General features: G+C 43.3%; 2 protein-coding genes across 5 annotated transcripts in view; one reads left to right on the top strand and one right to left on the bottom strand.

The window, feature by feature from the left end:
- The window catches only part of WWP2 (WW domain containing E3 ubiquitin protein ligase 2), a 124,530-nt gene extending 122,389 nt beyond the window's left edge, over window positions 1-2,141 (bottom strand). For 2 of the 4 annotated variants that reach the window (XM_019757040.2, XM_074314653.1), the window contains exon 1: window positions 2,035-2,140. The gene's annotated coding sequence lies outside the window, so the exon portion shown is untranslated. Of the gene's footprint in view, window positions 1-1,762; window positions 1,787-2,034 lie in introns of those variants that run through there. The other 2 variants (XM_074314656.1, XM_074314654.1) reach the window with 2 other exon arrangements.
- Window positions 2,142-6,309: 4,168 nt separating this feature from the next.
- On the top strand, window positions 6,310-15,918 carry NOB1 (NIN1 (RPN12) binding protein 1 homolog). The gene is made up of 9 exons (XM_019757033.2): window positions 6,310-6,450; window positions 6,538-6,670; window positions 8,544-8,674; window positions 10,340-10,411; window positions 10,602-10,730; window positions 10,829-11,017; window positions 11,791-11,888; window positions 12,899-13,043; window positions 15,165-15,918. The coding sequence occupies exons 1-9, from the start codon at window positions 6,388-6,390 to the stop codon at window positions 15,432-15,434; spliced, it is 1,230 nt and encodes a 409-aa protein (XP_019612592.2). The 5' UTR covers window positions 6,310-6,387; the 3' UTR covers window positions 15,435-15,918.
- The last annotated feature ends 7,736 nt before the right edge of the window (window positions 15,919-23,654 follow it).

Here is a 23,654-nt window from a genome sequence, read left to right on the forward strand (position 1 = left end):
CATATTTTCAGTGCTCAACAGTCCCAGGTGGCTACTGGCCACCATACTGGACGAGGCAACTCTAGAACAATGCCTGGCGTAGAGTAGGCACTTATAAATATTCATTGAATTAAAGAATGCTTTCCCAGGAAAAGGCGGCTATAGCATTGCACAGAGTTTTCTAAACTTAATTGCATTGTGCATTCACAATTTTTGCTGTGATCTACATACTGTTTTTTTCCTTAAAATGTCATGCTTTTATACTTTAAAAAATATTTTAAAATAAAACTTTATATTGCTTCTATGAATGGAAAAGAGTGGGTCTAAGGATAAAAGCCCTGGGCTGGAGTCCCTGCTCATTCATTCAGTAGCTCTGGACTCTAAAGCAAGAAGTTTGCTAAGCCTCTGTCTCTTCATCTGTAGAATAGGGACAATACCGACCTTTACAGGACCATGGTGAGAATTAAATGAGATGCTGGTTATAAGTCTTTGTAAATGGAAAGTAGTCACTAAGAGACTGAGGAGCTAACCCAAACCTTTTCCCCAGGCCTATGGTCTTCAGATGGACCAATAACAGAAAATGGCAAGTCTGTCTAAGAGAAGAGCCAGGACCTGAGTTCAAATCCCTTATCTTCCACTTACAGCTAAGTAACCTTTATAAATTAATTTATTCATTTACCCAGTGCTCACAACATGCCAGGAACCAGGCTAGTAGCCAAGTAAGCTGAATAAGATGACCCCAGCCCTTGAGGGGTTGCAGTCTAGCAGGGAGAAAGAAACCAATAAACAAGAGAAATAAATTGTTTAAAAAAAAAAAAGAAGTCATCTCTTAGGTCTGTTTGTTCATTGTGAAATGAGAATAACACCTTCCCAACCTAACTCACAGGGCTGCTACAAAAATCAATTTTAAACTGTGAAATATTCCAAAAACTTGAAATCGTAATACATTAGCAAAGTACTTTTTTTTCCTACTTGTCACCCAAAATGACTCTGGCTCCTGTGAATGCCCAGTTTGAACATTCACTCCAGTGATACCACATCCACGAAATTTATTTCATTCCTGCAAGTTTTAGTAAACCCGAAGAAAAAGACGATAAACAGCTTTTCACACAGGAGTTTAATCTCAAAATCACGATCTAGGTCATCGTTCTGAAGAACACAACACAGACCTTTCAGTTACCCTACCTAGTTACAGCTTGTCAAGATAAGCAGTCACATGGTAAGAGAAGCTGAATAATTTAAACTGAAGAGAGGAAAAGTCATAAAGCTGTAGAGGTAGACACTGTCCAAGGGTTCAGCAGTCGCTATGTTGCTGAGGTAACTGCTGAGCAACAGTTTAAACTAAAAGCCACTTTATGGCCAAAGTGCCCACACTCTTTTTTTTCAGCCTAGAAGTTGATCTAACCTGGGAAAATCTCAAAGAAAGATGATAATAAGGGCTAGGTTCCCAGGAAGCAGAAACCCTATCCAGGCAGGACTAAGTGGGTGTGACGAAAGCAAGAAAAGATTCTGTGACCCATCCTAAAGTTTAAAAACTGAATGGGACCGAAATCAAAGTCTCGGGTAGCAACCATTTCCGAAGAGGAAAGAAGGAAGAGACTCAGCTGGGGTTCAAGCAGCGTCTTCCTGAATTCTCCTTCTTTCCCTCCGTGTCCTATGCCCATTAGCAGGCTCCCCCTTCCAGTTCAGTCGCAAGTTGCCCCTTCCTCCTGTCCCGACCCTTCCACAAAGGTCACCCCTCTCTAATCCTGGCACCTAAACTCCCTTCCCCTTCCGGAGGGACTTGCTGTCCGCCACCGCACCCCTGGCCGCCTCCGCGCCCATCTCAGAGCAACCCCCGCGAACAGCCCTCGGCGCGCCCACCGCGCTAGAGCCGGAGCCGGGACACCCCTCCTCGGAGGCCGGAACCGCCGCGTCAGGCCCCTCCCACAGGAAGCCACCGCCCCCCGGCGCCCGGGCCGCACCGCCCCCGGCCCACCCCCAGCCGCCCGCAGCCCCTGGCCCGCCCCGCACCCCCCGCCGGTCCGCCTCGCCCCCCGCGCCCGCGCTCGCTACCTGCCGAGGCCACAGAATCCGCGCCCAACTCCTCTCCCACTTCCGCCTCCCACCGCCCGCACTCGGGCTGGGTCACGTGCCCGCTTGCGGTCACCTGACCCGGAAGAGGCTGGCCGGACTCGCAGGTGCGGGCAACCTAGGCCTGGCCTGGGAGCCTTTGGCCGAGAGAACTTCTTACCCCTTTTATATGTGTAAGTGGAAGCGTTTACCACTCGCTGGATGGCTCCCAGACAATCAAATAAATTGAGGGCTCACTGAGTGTCAGGAGTTTCATATACTCCTACCTACAACCCCGGAGGCGGGTCTGTCATTAGCCCCACTATACAGGTGAGAGGAAGCCGCTCAATCAAGTCATCAAGTATTTATTGAGCTCCTTAGTGGGATTGTCAGATAAAATACAGGACGTCTAGTTAAATTTGAATTTCAGATAAACAACCGTCTAATATGTGTGTCCCAGATAGTGCATGGGACATATTTATACACACACACAAAATGTTTACCTGAAAATCAAATTTAATTGGACATACTGTATTTTTGCTTGCTTTGTCTGGCAACCCTATGCCTACTATGAGTCAGGCACTGTTGTAAGCTCTAGATACACAAAAATCCTTTCCTGATCACCCTATTTAAACTTCCTGATCACCCTATTTAAATTTCCTGATCACCCTATTTAAATAACTTTAAATAGGGTATGTATATATGTACATAAAATATGTATGTAAAATCTTATTTCTCACTACAAGAATTATGAAGGCAGGAGCTATATCCCAGTGTAGTGGCTAAAACAATACCCATTTTTTACCTCACACAGGTCTGAAGTCCAGGCCAGAACAGCTAGGTTCTTTGCTCAGCGTCTCACAAGGATGAAATTAAGGTGGCGTGGTCAGCTGGAGGCTTGACTAGGGAAAGATCTGCTTTCAAGCTCCTTAATGTTGTTGGCCGACTTAACTTCCTTGTAGCCAGAGGACCGGAGTCCCTTGGTCTTGCTAACTGTTGTCTGGGGCCACATGCAGCTCCTAGAGGCTGCTCTCAGGTCCCTGAGACATGGCCCCCTCCACAGACCTTCCAAACTCTCTCGGGAGGCCTCTTGAAATAATTTGTTGAATGAATACATTTCAATATTTATTGAGCACTGAACTCATTGCTGTAGGTCCTACAGTGTAGATTTTTTTCATTTAAGGAAAAAGATCCTTAAAACACATTCCCTGACTTCCAACCTACTTAAAGAAGGCACACAAGCATAAATAATAACTGCTCACTGAGTGACAGAACTGAAATGTCTTAAATGTGGTGGAAAAGCAGAGTTCAAATCTGGCCTTGGGGAAAAATCTAATTTGGGTAATCAGGGACCAATTTACAGAGGGGACAATGAGCCATTTTTGGAAACTAAGCCGCGATTGGCAGGCAGAATTTTCAAGTAGAAGAAAAAACAAAGGCAAAGCAGAGACAGGAAAGTCCAGAAGAATTCTCAGAACATTTATTGATTTCACAGTGTTTCTTCTGCATCAAGTTCTTTTCTCTCCTGTTAAGCATTTAGTCTCATAGCCTCTATATATTTCAATCCTGGAAATGAACTCGGATCTTCACTGGCACACAAGCAATACTTTCTCTTTCATAAAGGGTTTCACATGTAAAAGTTGACATCTCCAATGAGTTACACATTGATTCCTTCTACATGTACTTGAAAGTGTTCATTTGTTCATGTAAACACAATTTTCATAATAGTGTCTGAGATTTCTTTGCTTTTTAAAAAACCGGGAGCTTCAAAACCGTGAAGTGTTTCAGGGCTCACTTCACCTCTAAGAGACCCCATCCCCAGTCACCATGTGCTACCATAGGCTCTACCTTCAATTCCATGAACACCCCTTGGACTTTCCTATCTTGATGGCTTCGCCCTATTCATCCTTCCAGATCCAGCTCCAAAGTCAAAAACTCTGAAGGTGTCCCTAGATGGTACACGAAATATCACTTTGTTCATAGCTGTCATATCACCCACCCTATGGTGATATAAGTTAGTTCTCAATACACAATTGTTAAATAAATGAGAGTCCTCCTAAGGCTTTAGGGGGCTTGGAGACTAATGTTCTAAAGAAACAGAAGAGAGATTAAAAAAATGACAAAAGCTACAAAGTGTCAAGAAACCTTTTAGGGGCATGTCTCATTTTATTCCTCTTCACTTTGTTGCACTGCAGAGATATTGCATTTTTCACAAATTGAAGGCAAGACCTTCCATCAGCAAAAAAATTAGGACACTTTATTGTGGTACTCACTTTATTTCAGTGATCTGGAACTGAACCTGCAATATCTCCAAGATATGCCTGTGTATTAGTAAGTATTCTTAGTATTTACTAGAAAATAAATGGCTCAAAGCCTGATCATTCTTTTCCTTTTTCCCTAATCAGTGGTTCTCAAACATGCCCTCCAAGGGAGCAGCATCCATATAACCTGCAAAGTATTAGAAATACGAAATCTCAGGCACTGCCCAGAACTACTGAATCAGGAATTGAGAGTGAGACCCATCAAGCTGTGTTTGCAGGTTCCCCAAGTGATTCTGACAGTCAAGTCTGAGAATCACTGATCTAAATCATTCTTCTTCCTTGTGGGGTTTACTCAATTATCGCTGCCAAGTTCAATGAATCTCTTTATTACAGATTCTAGTTCCTCCCTCACTTTTTAGGCTACAGGAGCAATCAATTGAAAAAGAAATTAGAGACAGGAATACTAGCATTGAGTGTATTATATTTATTAGGCATGCGATAAAAAGCTTGATTAGAGTAATGAATGTAGAGGGGACCCAGGCGCCCCATACATTTCAGAAGTGACATCAATAAGGTTTAGCAAGAGAAACCCAGGTTGAGAGTGAGGGTGGAAATGCAGATGACTCAGATGCTTACCTTGAATGTCTTTGTTGGTAATGCCTTTAATAAAAATAGAAACCGTAGTGTTTGAACAAAGTTTAAGTTGGGGCGGGAGAGATAATTACTTCAGTCATAACCTTCCTCCCAAGTGAAGATGCCGAAAGTTTTCAGATGCACATGCCCAGAAGGCTAGGCGGGGGAATAAACAGGGATTAGACCTAAAGATTTGGGAGGCATTCCTATAATGTGATAGCTGAAGCCTTGAGGATAGATAGTGTTGCTGAAGGAGAGCGTTTAGAGAGACAAAGGGGCCAGACAGTTCTGTGGAGGGGCTCCGGTTTGCAAGGCAGAAGAAGGGAGTCCAGTAAAGAGGGATGAGAAGCCCTCAGGGAGGCAAGGGACCAGAATCTTGTAGTGTCACCCAAGTCAGGCAAGGAGACACAGTCCAGAAAGAGGAGATGGTCTGCAATGTGAAATTCTACAGAGAAACTGAGAAGGCAAGAAAAAATACCAGAAAATTGACATGATGAACTCGAAAATTAGAAAGCCTTCTATCAGGCTATTTTAGGCAGGGCAGGTAGGGCAGGAACTAGTGGCTCTGGAGGTTGAGGAGACTAAGTAAGAACAGTTCAGACAGATGTCTAGGGAAGGAAAAGGGGTTTGGGCAACTACTGAAGGGGACCCTCAGGGATTTCTGGAAGTAGGATGCATAAATTAGAAGCGAGGGTTAAGACTGGAGCGAAGACTTCACAGAGGTTTGGAATAACTCAACATCTCTGAAGACTGATTACTGAAAACTCAAGTCAATATTCAGCTGAAATTCACCAGCATGAATTTATAATAGGCCAGTTCGCCTAATGATGGAATCTCAGATTGGAAAGGGAATTCAGAAATCATCTAATACCCCCCCTCAGTTCGATTCAGCAAGGAATTATTTGCTAGCAAATTACGTGTCTTGCTTAGGAAAGTGGAACGAGGATTTTAAGGTAAATAAGGATATTAAGGTAACTTGGCCTCAAGTTACTCAAAATGAAGTGGGGGTACGTAAGCAGCAGTCGGTATAGCATAACGGATAAAAAAAAGAGGCTCCGAGTTGGTTTGTCTGAGTATTAATCTCAGTCACAACCATTTAAGCTGGGCCTAGCCCTTGTAGCTACCCCTTGATCATCAAATTGGGTTATGTGTATTGACTGATTCAACAATGAGAATATATACAACTTTCACACTTAAAAGTGGAAAAGGTGCTAAGGAGTGAATGCTGAAGCGTATTTCCTTAGATGTACCCCAAGGTTTTACCGTGCCCGCATCCCGTGGTTGGGCTGCCGGCGTCGTCGCGCGTGCGCGCGGGTAGTCCTGAGTCGGGGGATGCGGGTGCGGCCGCCAGGCGGCGCTGCTAAATCGCAGCCGCTCTTCCCCGCTCCTGGAGGCCCTGAATGGGAAGTAGTGGTGAGCGCCACCTCCATGCACATGCGCATTTGGGGCTGGGTCGGCCAACATGGCGCCGGTGGAGCATGTTGTGGCTGATGCGGGGGCTTTCCTGCGGGACGCGGCTCTGCAGGTACTGGGAGCTCCGGTGGAGAGGAGCAGGGTGTGGGCTGGAGCGCGGGAGGTCAGGCGGGTGTGAGACGGGCCGGTCTCTCTGCAGGACATTGGGAAGAACATCTACACCATCCGGGATGTGGTCAGCGAGATTCGGGACAAGGCCACGCGCAGGCGACTCGCCGTTCTGCCCTACGAGCTGCGTTTCAAGGAGCCCTTCCCGGAATACGTGCGACTGGGTGAGTGCCTCTGCCCCGGTGCTGATGGCGAAGCTGGGTCCCAGGGTGCAAATGGGACCGGCTCGGGTAGGAGTTGGGGTCTGGCTACTTTATTAGGAGTTGATTTAGAAACTGCACGTTCTAGGAGATCGTGGTGGGAGAGACGCTCCCTGGGTCAGCAGACAGTGGGACCTTGCCATATATACACCCTTGGGTATATCACTCAGACTCTGGGCCTCAGTTACCTCATCTGTGAAATGGGAGGTTGCTGGGATCATTAAATGAGGCTTTTGTCACTCAGTACACTGTCTAGCACTTTGCAAGCATTCAGTAAATTTGTTTGGATTAAAAATAGAACCCAGATCTGTCACTCTCACCCATTTCTTTTTCGTAGATCAAAGTGATAATTGTTTTGGATACGGAGGCCAATCTCAAGTCAGAAAACGGGATGGCTTTTTGGTTTATAAGAGTTTATTTGAGCTGAACTGACGACATATGCTGAGGAGCAAGATCTTAAATGCTCTGGAGAAAAACAGTTTTGGCAGCTTCTTTTATGCATTTGAAATTGAGGGGAATGTAGGGAAGATTGCATGGAGGTGGGAAAGGGCAAGGTGGGGGTTGGATTATAGGATAGTTAACGCGATCATGTGCTCTCTTGAGGATGGTTAGGGCTTATTTCAAAGATGTGTTAACTTAGATGCATAGAAACAATGAACAGAGCTTGCGTAAGGTAAGCCTTTTTCTAAAGAAGTTATATGCCTGGGGTGTGACTACCCACCATGACCTGCCCAGTTAGGAATTTATGATCAGATCCCCCTGTGAGGTTACTTTCCATAGAACCCTTTTTTTTTGGTCTACAGGCTTTACATCAGTCCTGAAAGAAAACTAAACAATTACCACTTTGTTTACGAGTCAGCATTGTTCTCTTGTTAGGGATCAAGGCGATGATGCCCAGGAAAGGTCCTAGGTGACTGGAAATGTTTTTAGGGTTTAGAGGCTGATAGTGGACGTGTTGTTAGCTACACTATTTGTTTGTGACTTCTGTAGCTTTCTCCACCAACTTACTAGCTATGTGATCTTTGTTTTGACAAGTTACTTAATCTGAAGAAATACTTAGAACTAAGTCATAGGAGTTGGTTGAAGGATGAAAGGAAAAGCTTACAACACAGTGCCTGGTACCCAATAAAATCGCTGCTGTTAATTAACACGTGCTGTTTAGGCAATGTGAGCAGTATAGTTGTTCCTTGTGGCATTATAGCACAAGACATCTTTCTGTTAATGTGTTAGAAAGTTTTATTGTACATGTTTACTGTTGGTGTCTCCGGAGAATAATAATAGTAACCGCTGGCATTTACTAGGTGTTAAATATGGGTGTTTTTTTTTGTTTTGTTTTTTTAATATCAAAAGCTGTCCAATATTTGTTACAAAGCAACCAATAATTTGTTTCATCACAGACTACAACAGTTACTGGTTAGATTAACTTTCCTTCCCATTTTGGAATCTGGTTGTCCATTCTATTAATCTGGATTGTTAGAATCAAAGACTTTTAGAACAGGGAGAGATGAAACCTATTCTGGCATAATACCAAAGCTTTGACAAGTAACTTACTATTTGCAAATATTATGCTAACTTTGAGTGACTTTCTATTAACTTTGTTCTGTTCCTTCACCTGCACTTGGTAAGGATGTCACAGTAAACCTAACTGGCATGAATCTTGGTGATAGAGAAAACAAATATCTCAACTATGATTAGAAAAAGATCAGGAAATAGATGATAGTGTTAAGAGGTTTTTCTTGGGATATTGATCCTACGTTGTTTTCATACTTTCATTGTGGTTATCTAAGGTCATATGGCTCTTTGCCACTAACTGAAGTTGAGCATCTTTTGTTTACAGTAACTGAGTTTTCAAAGAAAACTGGAGACTATCCCAGCCTCTCTGCCACGGATATCCAAATACTGGCACTTACCTACCAGTTGGAAGCAGAGTTTGTTGGAGTGTCTCACCTAAAACAAGAACCAGAAAAGGTAAATCAGGAGGATTGCTGCGTTTATTTGTTTTGTTTTAACTTTTTTTTATGGGGCCTATCAGATATACAAAAGTAGAGGGTGTGGTATAATGGACCCAATGTCCCCTTCATTCTGCCCCCACATTTATCAATTCATGATCTGTCAGTTTTCATCGAAAACGGACCCACAGCCCTGAGTATTTTGAACTTAGACATCATATTTCACTGATATTTCTTGGTGTGTCTCTTTAAAAAAAAAAAAAAACACAAACCATTATTATATTTACACAATATTAACATAATTCTCTAATGTCAAATAGTCAATGTTCATGTTTCCCAATTACTTTATAAATTTTTAAAAATTGTTTGTTTGGATTAGAATCCAAATAAAGGTCATACATTGCAATTAGCAAATGTGTGTCAGTCTTTTGATCTGTAGGTTCTTAGGATGTGAAGGTTGGTTAAATTAGAAAATGCAGAAACAGTAGAAAACAAATATATTCATATATATATGTATATATATACATATATATGTGTGTATATATATATATATATATACATATATATGTATATATATATTTTTTTTTTTAATAGAATTCTTTTCAGAAGCAAGAAAGAAGGAACACTAAGTACTTGCCTTTTTTTAACCCATGCTCCCTTCAGAATTCTGGGTTCCTGTTGTGCTTTTAAGGACTTGCCCACCTTGGCTAGGTTGAAGAGACCAATGAATTTGTGCCTGAGACCCTTTGGCTGTTTCCAGGCCAGAGGATTTTGGAAGCCAAATAATTTAACCTTATAATAATTAATTTCAAATAGTGTTGACAAAGGATTACGTGGTCCTTCTCTGCTTGAAGTCATCAAACTATGTCACATTCCTGTGCATGTTGGAAATACCCTCAACTTGTTTTCACTAGGTTTAGAATCCTCCAGTCCAAAAAGTCTAAAAGTGATGCCTAAAATACAGACTTCTACATGTCACTGGGATGTGTTGGGGGGTTAGGGGTGAATGGAGTGGTTGTATGTAAACTGACTCTGTAGCTGGTAGCTGGGTTTTTGTTTGGCATCCATCAATTTCTGGTTCTTAGAAATTGTCTTTTCCTGCAGCCTTTTGGGCAGGAGTTAGAGACTTTGTATCAGAAGCTTTCAAATTTCTGTATCAGAAGTCTTTTCACCCTGCAGTTCCACTCTTAGGCATTCATTGATCCTAAGGATGTAACCAAAGATTCTTCCAAGTTTTATCAATAATGGTGTTCATTACAGTTTTATGTATAAGGACGAAAAAAGAAATGTCCCAAAGTGGTTATTTGGTAGTGGAATCACTGAATAATTCTTTACATACAGTCATGCGCCAGATAACGACATTTGGGTCAACAACATGTCCAGCGGTGAATACCGCAGAGCCCCGGTGTGTAGTAGGCTAGACCCCCTAGGTTTGTGTAAGTGCAGCTTGTGATGTTCACACCACAGTGAAATCGCCTAACGACACATTTCTCAGAACGTATCCCTGTTGTTAAGCAGCACTGTACTCGTATATATTTTCCATCTTTTTGAAAACATTGAATATTTTTTACTTCAATAACTGGGGAGTAAATATTTTGTTTCCTGTTTTTTAAATTACTCTTCCTTGTTGACTTTTCAAACTATATTTCTGTTTTTAGAGTTGTCACTTTTTTTATTTTTAAAGGTTAAAGTGAGCTCATCGATTCAACACCCAGAAACTCCTCTACACATTTCTGGTTTCCATCTGCCTTCAAAGGTAATTCCTTAGACAAGTCATGTTCTTCATGCCCTTTCTGCTACAAGAGACTGTTTACAGTGAACCAAATTTACAGACTATTGCCATAGTTTGTCTAGCCCTGTCTGATCTGACTTGAATATCATTGTACTATTTCATCTATAACCCTCTCAATTCTCATGCTTTAAAATTATTGTTCCTTTAACCTCAGCCTAAACCCCCACAAGAAACAGTAGAACATGGACCCCCAGCTGGTGAGCCTGAGGACCTAGAATTCAGTTCTTTTATGTTCTGGAGAAACCCTTTGCCCAATATCGATCGTGACCTGCAGGAGCTGCTGGTAAGGCCCTGATTTATGACCTCTTCCTGATGACAACACACTAGCTTCTCCCTGCTGCTTCTGTGGGCTGGGAGTGTGTGAAGTCTATTATGTTTCAGATTGACGAAGGTGAAGAGGAGGAAGAAAAGGAAGAGGATGGACTTGAAGAAAGGAAAGATGACGATAGCAATGATGATGAGGGGTGGATCACCCCCAGCAACATCAAGCAGATCCAGCGGGAGCTGGAACAGTGCACCATCCCAAAGGACGTGCGGGTCGGCTGTGTGACTACAGACTTTGCCATGCAGGTGGGTGGAATGGGCCATCGGCTGGCCCTGGGCTTTGTGTCATACCTGTCCTGGGCAGTGATCCCTTGGAGATTTGGAGGTATATACAGAGCTATTGTTGAATGGTTCTAGAAACTTTGTGCTCTTTGGTAATTTTTAGTTTGCTTGGAGGCTAGAGAACCATAATATAGTGACAAAATGTATTAGATTGGTGCAAAAGTAATTGTGGTTTAAAAGGTTAAAAGATAGGGGGTGGCCAGTTAGCTCAGTTGGTTAGAGCATGGTGCTGATAACACCAAGGTTGCCGGGTCGATCCCTGCATGGGCCACTGAGCTGCGCCCTCCTTAAAAAATAAAAGGAATGAACATTAAAAAAAAAAAAAGTTAAAAATAATTGCAAAAACCGCAATTACTTTTGCACCAACTTAATATATAGTATATTAAATTTGTACTGTTTACTGTTCATGATGTGTTGCTGCTTTTCTTTCAGTGTGTATAATGTTCTGTGCTTCATTAAGTAATTGGAGAAAAGAAGAAGGTTTCCAGCCCAGAAATGAGGGTATTTGCTCTGACAACATAAGTGTTTCTGTTAAGAGAGATAATGAGGGGCCTTGGCAAAAGGCTGAGCACACCCCAGCACTTGCGACAAGAGGCATCTAAGCTTACTTTTCCTTCACAGAAGCCCTTTACGAGCCCAACGAGGGTTTGTGAAGCTCCTTGCACTAACTGTACAGATGTTAAAAGGAGATGGAGTTTCACTCTGAGTTCAGTTCTCCTTGAACTTGTTGGTTGCAGAATGTCCTGCTTCAGATGGGACTGCACGTGCTGGCGGTGAACGGCATGCTGATACGCGAGGCCCGGAGCTACATCTTGCGCTGCCATGGCTGTTTCAAGTACGTGGCTGACAGTCTGGACCCCGTGTCCCCTGCTGAGCACTCTCCTCCCCTTCCTGTCTCTTCTGTAACCTTCTGGAAGACAGCGTGCCTTCTATACCTCATTCATAAGTATACCTCATCCCACGGGCACTGAAACCCCCGGGACGGGGGCCAGTGACTGCCCACCTGACAAACTGAGGAAAGTGTTTCTTAGTCTGTTTCTTAGTGTCACAGGATTTGGGGTGTGGGTTTTGGAGCAAAGAGCCCTCATTGTTTCACAGTAAGTACTAAAATGTTTATGGATGGAATTATGCCTGGGATTTGCTTTGAAATAATGCAAAGCATTAGAGATACAAGTGGGGTGTCTACTGTCGGGGCTTGAGCTGATAGAGAGGGTCTGCTCTCCGTACCCACACCCATTTGACCGTAGCAGCTTTTACAGTATTTCCTACGTACTTTGTTAATAAATTCTTGACGCCTCCAGAACCACCTCCTGGCTGCAAGCCCAAGCTCACATATGGAGGCCAGGTACTTAGAACTGTAATGACGTGCCCTTTGAGAAAGGACGGATGCTAAGAGAATTGATTGTGGAGCAAGTCTCCCTGAGTTGTTAGTATCTACCACTTACTAGCTGTGTCATCTTGAGCCAGCTACCTTACCTTGCCTCAGCTTCCCCATCTGTAAGACGGAGCTAGTACCAACCTCATAGGATTGTTTCAATGTGAAACTTGTAGAATAATGCCTGACAAACTTCAGCAAGACTTTGTTATTAATGTAACAGCAATCTCCAATTTTCGTAATTATATACTTGCTACTTGTCGTTTTCCCTTTGCCATCAGCAGTTTGCTTATGTTGTCCTCATGAGGCCGGGTGGCCTTGGTGTCTGTGACATGTACAGTGTAGTTCAGCCTTTCCCATGCCTCGTTGTCCCCTCCCCACCCCCCCAGTCCTGTGACTCACCTAGTGCTCCAGGGACAGGGCTTGCTGCCTCAGGCTCCAGGACAGAGCATCTCCTTTTTTGTCTCCAGGACAACATCTGACATGAGCCGAGTCTTCTGTTCACATTGTGGCAACAAGACCTTGAAGAAGGTGTCAGTGACTGTCAGCGACGACGGAACCCTGCACATGCACTTTTCCCGCAACCCGAAGGTGCTGAATGCTCGGGGTCTCCGGGTGAGTGGCGTCTCCCACGCCCCTAACAGCAGGGCCTAAGGTTGGGAGAGCGAGACCTCTTAGCACCGCCATCAAGACGAACAGAGGACAAAAAAACTTCAAGATAGTTACTGGGAAAGCCCGTAATCTAGGTACCAAGGTAGATGGGGGGAAAGGGCACAACAGAGCCTCAATGTGAGGTTTTTGAGGGGTTGGCAGTCTACTGAGAAGGAACCAGTAATTCTAGGCAAAAAATAAGGGCCAAATGCACGTGGAGTCACAAAGAGGGAAGTCATTTACAATAGGGTGGAGGTTACATTTGTGCAAGAATTTGAGGATGGGCAGGATTTCCAGAAGCCTCGCAAACCAGAGGGAAAGAGCTGTGTAAATGCACAGCACAGAAGGGAGGCCTGGGCTGGAGCCATAGCAGCCCTGTATTTGTTTTTGGGACTCAGGAGAGAAGGGCAGACAGGTAAGTATGAGATGCAGGCAGCCTTTCACTGATTCTCCAGCCGTGGACACCGCCACACGTGAATGAGAAGAATCTTTTAACTCTCCATTTTGAAATAATGTTAGCTTTATGGAAAAGTTGCAAAAATAGTACAAGTAGTTCTTACCTATCCTCCCCTTAGATTTCCCTGTCATTCTTCTACCACATTTGCTTTATCACTTTATATACAGCAGCCCCTCCTCGTCTGGTTTTGCTTACTGCAGTTTCAGTTACCCTCAGTCCACTGCAGTCTGAAAATATTACATGGAAAATTCCAGAAATAAACAACCCATAGATTGTGCATCATTCAGAGGAACGTGATGAAATCTCATTACTGTATACGGTCCTCGCCCATGAGTCACTTAGTAGCCAGCTCGGTTATCAGATTAATTGTCACAATATCACAGTGCCGTGTTCCAGGTCACCCTTAGAGCCACCTAACGCTCCCTCACTGCCCGCATCCTTCACCTCAGTCCATCTCATCATGTAGGCATTGTGTCATCCCACATTATTACAAGAAGACAGGTGAGCACAATACAATAAGGTACTTTGGAAGGGAGAGACCACATTCACGTAACTTGTTACAGTCTATTGTTATAATCTGTTTTATTATTAGTTATTGTTCATCTCTTACAGAGCCTAATTTATAAATTAAACTTGATCACAGGTATGTATGTACAGGAAAAAACATAGCGTATACAGGGATCGCTACTGTCTGCAGTGTCCCAGCAGATAAGGGGGAACTGGGGTGTGTGTGTGAGTGTGTATTATATAAGACTAGGTCTTATATTATAGTAAAATAAGACCAGGTCTTAATGTTAATTTTTGCTCCAAAGGACGCATTAGAGCTGATAGTCCAGCTAGGTCTTATTTTGGGGGAACCACAGTAGATTCTCAGACTGTTCATGGAGGCCCTTCAAGCCAGCCTCTGTGTCCTTTTGACGTGTTCCCGTTATCCTTTGAACACTTCTCTTACTTTGTGGCGCAGCAAGATATTCCGACTCTTCTTATAGTGCCCCTGTCCTGGAATCAGCTGTTTTTCTGAGCAGCTTTGGGTCTTTATGGAGAATGGTTTTTAGAAGCAAAGACATGGGCACTGGGTATGCTCATTGTCCTAGGATATCATTAATTCCCTGCCCACAGTGGACACAGACAGGAAATACATATGTGTGTGTATAAATACACACAAGAATGTTTTATATTTATATCTGTATTAAAAAATTGAATGTATAACCTTAATTTCAACAGAGTTCATTCTAGCCCTCATATTTATAACACCCTTATTAATACTATTTTCCATAGTTATTTGCTCAACCCTAGAATATGTTACTGCTTCAGAATTGCTAATATCCATACCATTGTGAAAATGGTACCTGCTTACTAGAGCTCTATGTTGCTATATAATTTTTTCTGTCTTTAGCTGAGGGTATGTAGTCAAAATGCTGTGTTGCATTTTTCACCTGGAGTTGAGGTGAGGATCAAAGGGGAAAATGCACAATGTGCTTAGTGCGTAGTAGGCTATGAATGATATACTCCATTGATATCGTCTGCCTGCATCCAGAGCTGTCAGACGAGCTTGATGTTAGCAGGATCTGATATGTATGAATGTGGATCCCCGTCCTCCTAATGGCCTTTCTTGGTCTTATTTGCAGTACTCACTTCCCACTCCCAAAGGGGGCAAATACGCCGTCAACCCCCATCTGACCGAGGACCAGCGTTTCCCTCAGCTGCGACTCTCCCACAAGGCCAGACAGAAAACTGATGTGTTTGCCCCTGACTACGTGGCTGGGGCATCTCCCTTTGCAGAGAACGACATCTCCAGCCGCTCAGCGATGCTGCAGGTCCGAGACAACACCTTGGGAGCCGGGAGGAGACGGTTAAATCCCAATGCTTCCAGAAAGAAATTTGTGAAGAAAAGGTGAAATGCAAGTTCCACAGGCAAACCAGATGCTGCTGCGGCTGCCGAGGGGTTCTGGCGTGTCCTTTCCCCAGCTATGCCAGCTCCAGAAAGCTGTGGAGGGACAGGACAGGCCCGGCTCCTGCCTGCTTCCTCATGCCTCCTGTGGAGTGTTGGGTTGGGTTTGCGGAGGGACTCGGTCATGCCTCAGCCTGTGAGCGCCACCAGAGCCGCGCATCCTGCCACGTTGAGGGGAATTTGATGGAAACAGAGAAAACAGCCCGAGAGCAAATCTTTGACCTTGAAAGAAGGGAACTTCCAAGTAATATTTTTCTAATAAATGTGGTTGCAAGCTTCTGTGCATTTTCAGTAAATAAGCCAAAGTTTTGCTTGCATCTTAGGTAATTTGAAGGCTAACAGGGTAAGCACCAAGATCAAGCATTTAAATTGATCTTTTTTTGAGAAAATAGTATATAGTAGGTTTGTTGTAATAAAACTGTGAGCTACCATTTTCTCTTTTTTTTTAACTTGAAAACATTTCAGTCATTCAGAAAAGTTCAGTATAGCGAACTCCCACAGAGCCATTCACCATGAACATTTCTCCTCATTTGCGCCTATCTTTCTATGCCTACAAGGACACACAGTATCTCCTAGGGAAAGGATGGCCTTTTACGTAACCACAGTACAATGATCAAATTCAGGAACGTTGATACATTACTATTATACAATTCAAATTTTACCAAATTGTCCCAATACTGCCCTTTGTAGTATTTCCTCCAAGTCTGAAGTTTCTCAGCCTTTGCCTTTTTGTGAAATTGACATTTTTAAATAATACAAGCCAGGTTTTTTTAAATGTCCCTCTACTTGGGTTTGACAGTTTCGTCCTAATTCGATTGAGGTTATCACTGGGCAGGAATGCTACGTGAGTGCTGTTAGGTCTTCAGCGCACAAGTGATGTTAACCTTGATTACTTGGAAATGAACCTGCTGAGTCCAAGGCTTCTTAGTTCTTTGTAAGGTCAAAACAAAAAGGGTACACAGAGCTACTTGTCACTTCCTCTCCTCCCATTTCCCCTTAACCTCTGGATACATTTGTTTCTGATTTATCCTATGTTTTTTGGCAAAAGTGTGTGTCTCTGTGTGTGACATTTCCGTTTTTCTTCCACTGATGGTAGGATACTATAGTTTCCCCCACTGGAAATCACTCCGTATCGACTCATAGAGCTCTACTTTATTCTTTTTGTCAGCTGCCTAGTACTTCATTATAAAGAGCTACCAATTCAAGCACGTAACCATATTACAGGGTCCCTGGTAAGTGCATAATCTGCATTAGCCCATTTAATCCATAGGACACTTACGAACTACCAGTGCTGTTATCTCCAGTCTTAGGCTATAAGACGTTAAATGACTTGCCCAGTCATACAGCTTGTGTTTTCAACTTAGTCCATCTGTGCTTCTATGTAACAGATGGCCCAGCTGAGATCATAGGAAATGCTCTGAACACTGTGTCACCCCACCACCCACCATCATACTTGGGTGCTGGGTGATTGGGTAACACAACAAGAGGCCAGGATGCTGGATGGAGGACAGGTGAGTAGTGGGCAGAGCCTGGTAAGAGTCATGCCCTTGCCATTTCTCCCCCTCATCACAGTCCATTCTATCACATGGAAAAGTCGGGATAATATAACACCCGTGTACCCAGCACCCAGCCTTGTCAAGTCTTTTAACATTTTCTATGTTTACTTCAAATTAACAAACATTTCAGGTAAAAATGTTTTGTAAAGAAAAGAGTCTTGCAACTACTCAACTGCCATTGCAGCACAAAAGCAATTCAAGACAACACATAAATGAAAGGTCTGTGATGACACAATTACTAAGCGTTCCAATAAAACTTGATTAAAACAGTGGGCCAGATGTGGCACACGGACTATAGTTTGCTAACCCCTGCCCAAACCACATCTCTCTTCCCCTTCTCATTTTCTTCCTATCACCATTTGACATAACTAGATGTGGCTTTTCCAGTTATGGCTGCGTAAAACTTAGGGGTGGAAAACAGCCATTTATTTTGCATACAGATTGTGTGGGTCAAGGACAGCTTGGGTGGAAGACTTGAAATCTGGGGGGCTATATTTATTTGAAGACTCATTCACCCAAGTGTCTGGTGGTTGACAAATGGCTGTAGGCAGAGACCTTAGCTGCACCTGTCAGCCATAACACTGCATTACCCTCTTATAGTTTGGGCCTGCTCACAGCGTGGTTGCTGGGTTCCAAGGTCAAGCAGCCTGAGGGAGACCTAGGCAGAGTCCTCTAATTTCATATGACCCAGTGTTGGGAGTCATGCAGCATCATTTCTGCTGCATGCTATGGGTTGAGGCAGTTACAAAATCTTGCCCATATTAAAGGGAAGGGGAATTCGAATCCATATTTTGATGGAAGAAGTGTCAAGACTTTCGGAAGAGCAAATGAGATTGGAAATGCTGCTGTGGCAATTTTTGGAAAAGAATTGGCTACATGGTCCGTCTCCTGCTGTTACAATGTCAGCTCGTTGGGCACAGGTCTTCATTTTGTTCACTGCTCTATCCTCACCACACAGAACAGTGCCTGGAACATAGTAGATGTTCAATATACATTCACTGCTGCACGTATTTGGCATTTCACACTAACTTTAAAAGGTAGTAGGTATAACATCACCATCTGCTGCATCAAAGTGTTCACTGGCTATGAAGCCTCCTTTTTCTACCAACTGATTTAAGAACTCCATTTTCAGTGACTAAAGACAGAGCCAAAATACTACCTTTGTTGTGGAAAAACTTTAGGATTGTCTTTTAAACTTAGAAAATATTTCATAAGTCATACAGTTGCACCCCTGGCCTAGATGAAGTAATAGGGGTCACATTTACCTTCTCCCCTGAAACAACTTAAAAACCAGATAAAATACATGAAACAACAGTTCTCAGCCTTTGGAGGTCAGGCAGTACAGCATGGTGATCCCTGAGAGGGAGAAACAAAGGAGGTGAACACCACAATTGCACTAGTTTGTTGTCTAGATAGAACTTCCAGAAGGAGGAAGGGGAGCCTGGAGGTCTTCCTGAGTTATAAAGCAACAGAGCCAGAGGCCAAGATGGCTAGACTTCATTTACGGGACGGTATTGGAGAGGAGAGAGCATTGCAGAGGGAGAGCACGCTCTGGAGAGCTACAGGGGGGTCCTCAGCTAAGCACTCATCAGCACATCATGTGGAGAGCTTCCAGAGGCTGGGGGTAGAAATCTCTGCCCCCACCCTCCTCCAAAAAAAGGTGTATGAAATAATCCTCGGCGCTTACACAAGGCCAGGAATGATTCGTGTTCCCACCAAACAGAGTGGAAAACTTCGTAATTCATAGGCATACAGCGAGGACTCGGGTGGGAAACGATTCTCTCTAGACCAAAGGCTGCCCAACAAAGCCAACCTCAAAGGGATCCTGCTCATAGCTCAATGGCCAGAACTAGTCCTGTGGCCCCACCCAATCACCAGGGACCAGGAAATGCAATCCCTGAGTCTGGAAGGCAGGTGCTAGAAATACTTGGCGAACAGCACTAGTGACAGACACAACCGTAGAGAGGCACATATGTGGCTTTGAAACACACTCATGAGCAGGAGCATTATGAAAAAGGGGGTTGTAAATGCATGCATAGGAAATTGTTGAGTCCAGCTTTTTAGTCTTCAGCACTAGAAGTTGTACAAGCTTACGAACTTCCAAGTGATTGCTTTCTTTCACCTGCTGACAGCTTCTACTATGCAGAAGGGGAGGGAACCGTCTCCTAGTTCCCTGATCATTGGGCTGCAGGCTCCTTTCCGTTGATGAGGGATGAGCTAAGGCTCAGACAGCAAACACCACTATGATCTAATGCTGGAAAGAATGAGAGCACCCAAGTAAAGAGAAGAGGATGAGAACTTCATCAAGAAGGTGAGAAGGACACAGTGGCCTCGAGTCTACCCCAGGAACACCGCAAATCAGAAACTCCCTGATTATAGTAACGTCAGCCAGGTGATGGCCACACACGAGACCAATGATCCACATATCCCCAAGCCATTTACTTAACTCTATTCCTCCAGACAACCCATCTATTTCACTTACATGCAAAGAAGCAAAACTCATACTAGAAAGGTGTAAATATTGTTAAAAAGCAAACTGTGGGGAGTTTTGTTTATCCATATGCCAAACCTGGGCTTGCCTTACCACCAAAGGACACAGGCAAATTCAAGTCCTCGGGCCCATGTGAGACACACATAAGAGAACAACTCAGAAAAAGGTAAATTTTGTTTTATAAGGGCATAAAATGGGGACCTTTTATACCTTAAATTCTGTGATCTGCCACCAAACCTCGTTCTGCTGTATCAGATAAAAATCTCTTCGTAACAAACGCATGCCATTTCAAGAGCAATTTCCGTTTAACCAGAGCGGTCTAAGCCCCGCAAAGGATGACCTACTTGACACAATAGCTAACATGACAGAATTCCAGCAGAACACACAGGCACGCAGGAAGTCCAACATAACGGCCTGTGTCCAGGGCCACAGTGATCGTGGCAGTGAGACAGGAGGACAGGACAGGATGGGGTTTACAGTAGAAGAAACATTTCTCCTCCAATACCCACGGACCTGTTCCCTCCAGGGATACTTGGCAGGTAGTTATGGGAACCAAGGAGGACAACAGATGCCCGGTCCCCAGACAGGCCCTAGCATGACTCTGATCTATTGTGCTTAGTCCATCATCCACAGCCCAGAGAAAAGCAAGGGGGCTTTGGGGACTTCTCGTACAAAAAAAGCAGCCACATGTGTGGATGTGGTGCCGTAACAGGTGACTAATGAGGCTGTTTGTGTTCTTTCACTGGGAGGAGGGGACGGTACTCCTGAGGCTTCTCCTATCCGTTTTTTTTTTTTTTTTTTAAATTTATTGGGGTGACAATTGTTAGTAAAATTACATAGATTTCAGGTGTACAATTCTGTATTACATCATCTATAAATCCCATTGTGTGTTCACCACCCAGAGTCAGTTCTCCTTCCATCACCATATATTTGATCCTACCCGCACTTTCTGTTTCTAGATAATGAAGGATATCCACAGAGCTTCCTACAGCTCCACGGTGCTGGCCTGCTCCCTGGGGACTTGGAAGAGGCCTTGAGGACGCTGTTTTCAGTCGACACACAAAGCCTGGCACATACATACTCCTGGGACAGAGGCCTGCTCAGAGAAGAGCATGGGAATTGCACAATCTTAAACTGACAGCAAATTAAAGCTGGAGGAACCGCTAAGACAATGCAGTCTAAACCCATAGTTTTAAAGATGAGGCAACCAAGGCTCAGAGAGAAGAGCATTAGCAACTGACGTGGAGCTAGGCTCCATAATTCTGATAGCAAATAGGGGCTGAGGGCTGGCGCTGGAGTGCGAGGGTCTCCATCTGGACTACATCATTGACTAACTATAAAGCTGTGGACAGGTCACAGTTTCCTTATCTGTAAAATGATAATTTCATTCCTTACCTCACACGGTACACAAAAATTACTTCAAAGCAGATCGTAGACCTAAATATAAGACCTAAAACTATAAAATCCTCAGAAGAAACAAAAGCTATAAATCTTCATGACTTTGGATTAGGCAATAATTTCTTAGATATGACACCAGAAGCACAGGCAATAAAATGTTTGGGAAGTTAGACTTCATCAAAATTTAACACTTAGATGATTTCAAAGGCACCATTGAGAAAGTGAAAAGACAACCCAAAGAATGGGAGAAAATATTTGCAAATCATATATCTGATAAGGAACTTATATAAAGAACTCTTACAACCCAATAATAAAAAGACAACCCGATTTAAAAATGTGCGAAGGATTTGAATAAACACTTCTCCAAAGAAGATACATAAATGGCCAACAATTACATGAAAACTTGTACAATATCACTAGTCATTAGGGAAATACAATTCAAAACCACAATAAGATACCACTTCGCACACACTAGGATGGCTGTAATAAATAAGACAGACAATAACAAGAGTTGGTGAGGAGAAATTATAACCTTCATACATTGCTCATAGGAATGTAAAATGGTGCAGCTGCCTTGGAAAACAGTTTGGCAGTTTCTCAAATGTTAAACATTTGAGAAATTCTATTCCTAGGTACATGCCCAAGAGGAATGAAAATACAGGTCCACACAAAAACGTGTATACATATCTTCATAGTAGCATTATTCATAATATCCCAAAGTAGAAACAACCCAAATATCCATAATCTGATGAGTGGATAAATAAAATGTGGTTTATCTATACAATGGAATATTATTTGGTCATAAAAAGGAACAAAGTACTTATACTTGCTGCAACACGGATGAACCTTGAAAACATGATGCTAAGTGAAAGAAGACAGTCACAAAAGACCACATAATATGTGATACCACTTATACGAGATGCCCAGAATGGGTAAATCCATAGAGACAGAAAGTAGATGTGTGGTTCCCTAAGGCCAAAGGGGTCCTGGCAGGGACACGGGAAAGGCAGGGAGAATGAAAAGCCAGTTACCTTTTAAAAGTGACTCCTTCGATGGAGTCATTCTTTGACTTATTTAATTCTGATTGCTTTGGGTCTTGAGGAGCATGGTTCCGGAGTATACTCCAGACACTGGGAATTATCCTGCTTATAATAATCATAGTAGTTTCCCTGGTTCTCTGCATTCTCTCAAAAGCTTTAAATGCATATTTGCAGCCAGTAATCACCAAGCAAATGATCTGCCTAAGACTAGAACATGGGAAAAGGATCAAAGAGAATGCCTGACTTAAAGAATGTGAACACATGTTGTGACCTGTGAAGATCACAGACGTGATCTTCACAGGTCCCAGGTTCTCAAAGCAAAAACTTTGAGAACACCAGATCATAGCTGGGAGGAGTGCTAAAGCCTTTCTTTGTTTGTTTGTTGTTGTTTTTAAATCACATGTCTCAGGCTGAGAGTCTGATCAAAAGGGGGGTGATTGTTAAAAACAAGACAGCAGGCCCAAAACGGAGTCGCTTACGCGAAGCCCCACAGCACCAAATTGAGATGTAATGACAGTTTCTGGTCCCGGAAGCGGAATGTTAAACCAGCCAGTCAGGAATCACCCAATTAGCACTAATTAGGTAATCTGCCTGATAGACCCCTGTCATGCCCTAATGGAAAGTGACCTTACAATAATCAACCAGCTTTTTTGTCTAGTATAACTTCCTTGTCCCCCGGCAGTGCATCAGAGCTCCTTTCCACCTGCTATTATAGATTGGATGCTGCTCGATTCATGAATTGTTGAATAAAGCGAATAAGATCTTTAAAATTTACTCAATTGAATTTTGTTTTGTAATAAATAAATAATCAGTATTAACTGATTTCTTTTGCTTTAGATTCAATATAGCTTGACTTGGCACTGTTACCCATCCTGTCTTTATTTAACATTTTTATATTTTGTCTATCTGACTTCTGTCCTGCAAATTGATTTTTAAAAACATTACATTAAAGTGTTATTTACCCAGATTACTGAGTTTTCTGGCACTCCCTTAAATTTTGTCCCCCAAGTAACTCAACCTAAGGACCTTGTGCATTTCCCACCTCCATTCCCTCTGAAATTTCTTAATTATCATTGGTAACTTTTCTGATGGTTACTCTTTGAAGTTCTTTTTCCTCACCTTCTGACAGTATGTCTCCTCTCTGTTCTGTAGGATGAAGACTTTACTATAACTTTTACTTTGTAGAGATTTAACTTTTTACTCTTCTGTTCAGTTGCCCTAAGTAGGACTTTGTGTGAAGCCACTAAACTTTAATGTGTTTTGGCTCTTTAAATGCTTTCCCGTTACTGCGATCTCTCCTCCACTAACCCTGGACCAGCCTTGGACTAGCTCGTGGGGGGTAAAACCAATTAGTTCCCAGATTATGGGACACACACACGCCCTCCACAAAACACACTTTTCCTGGGAACAAGTCTGCCACGTCGTCTCTCTCGACTTGTTCGCCTCGGCCCTCAAGATCTAAATCCAGAGTCACAATGACTCAGCGAATCTAAGCATAAAGGACTGCAGCCCTCTGCACACCCCTCTTTTTCCCCCATCCCGCGCGGAGGCAATTTCCCGGGGCTGGGAGCTCCGGGCTCCATCAGAAACTTCCTCCTTGTGCTCTCAGGTGGTTTCAGTACAGTGTCCAGATGGGCATGCCTCTCATCCCAGTCCCCCCACCCCACCCCCGATCCCTGAGA

Source organism: Rhinolophus sinicus, linkage group LG11 (genome assembly GCF_036562045.2).
Source record: "Rhinolophus sinicus isolate RSC01 linkage group LG11, ASM3656204v1, whole genome shotgun sequence".
Lineage (NCBI taxonomy): Eukaryota > Metazoa > Chordata > Mammalia > Chiroptera > Rhinolophidae > Rhinolophus > Rhinolophus sinicus.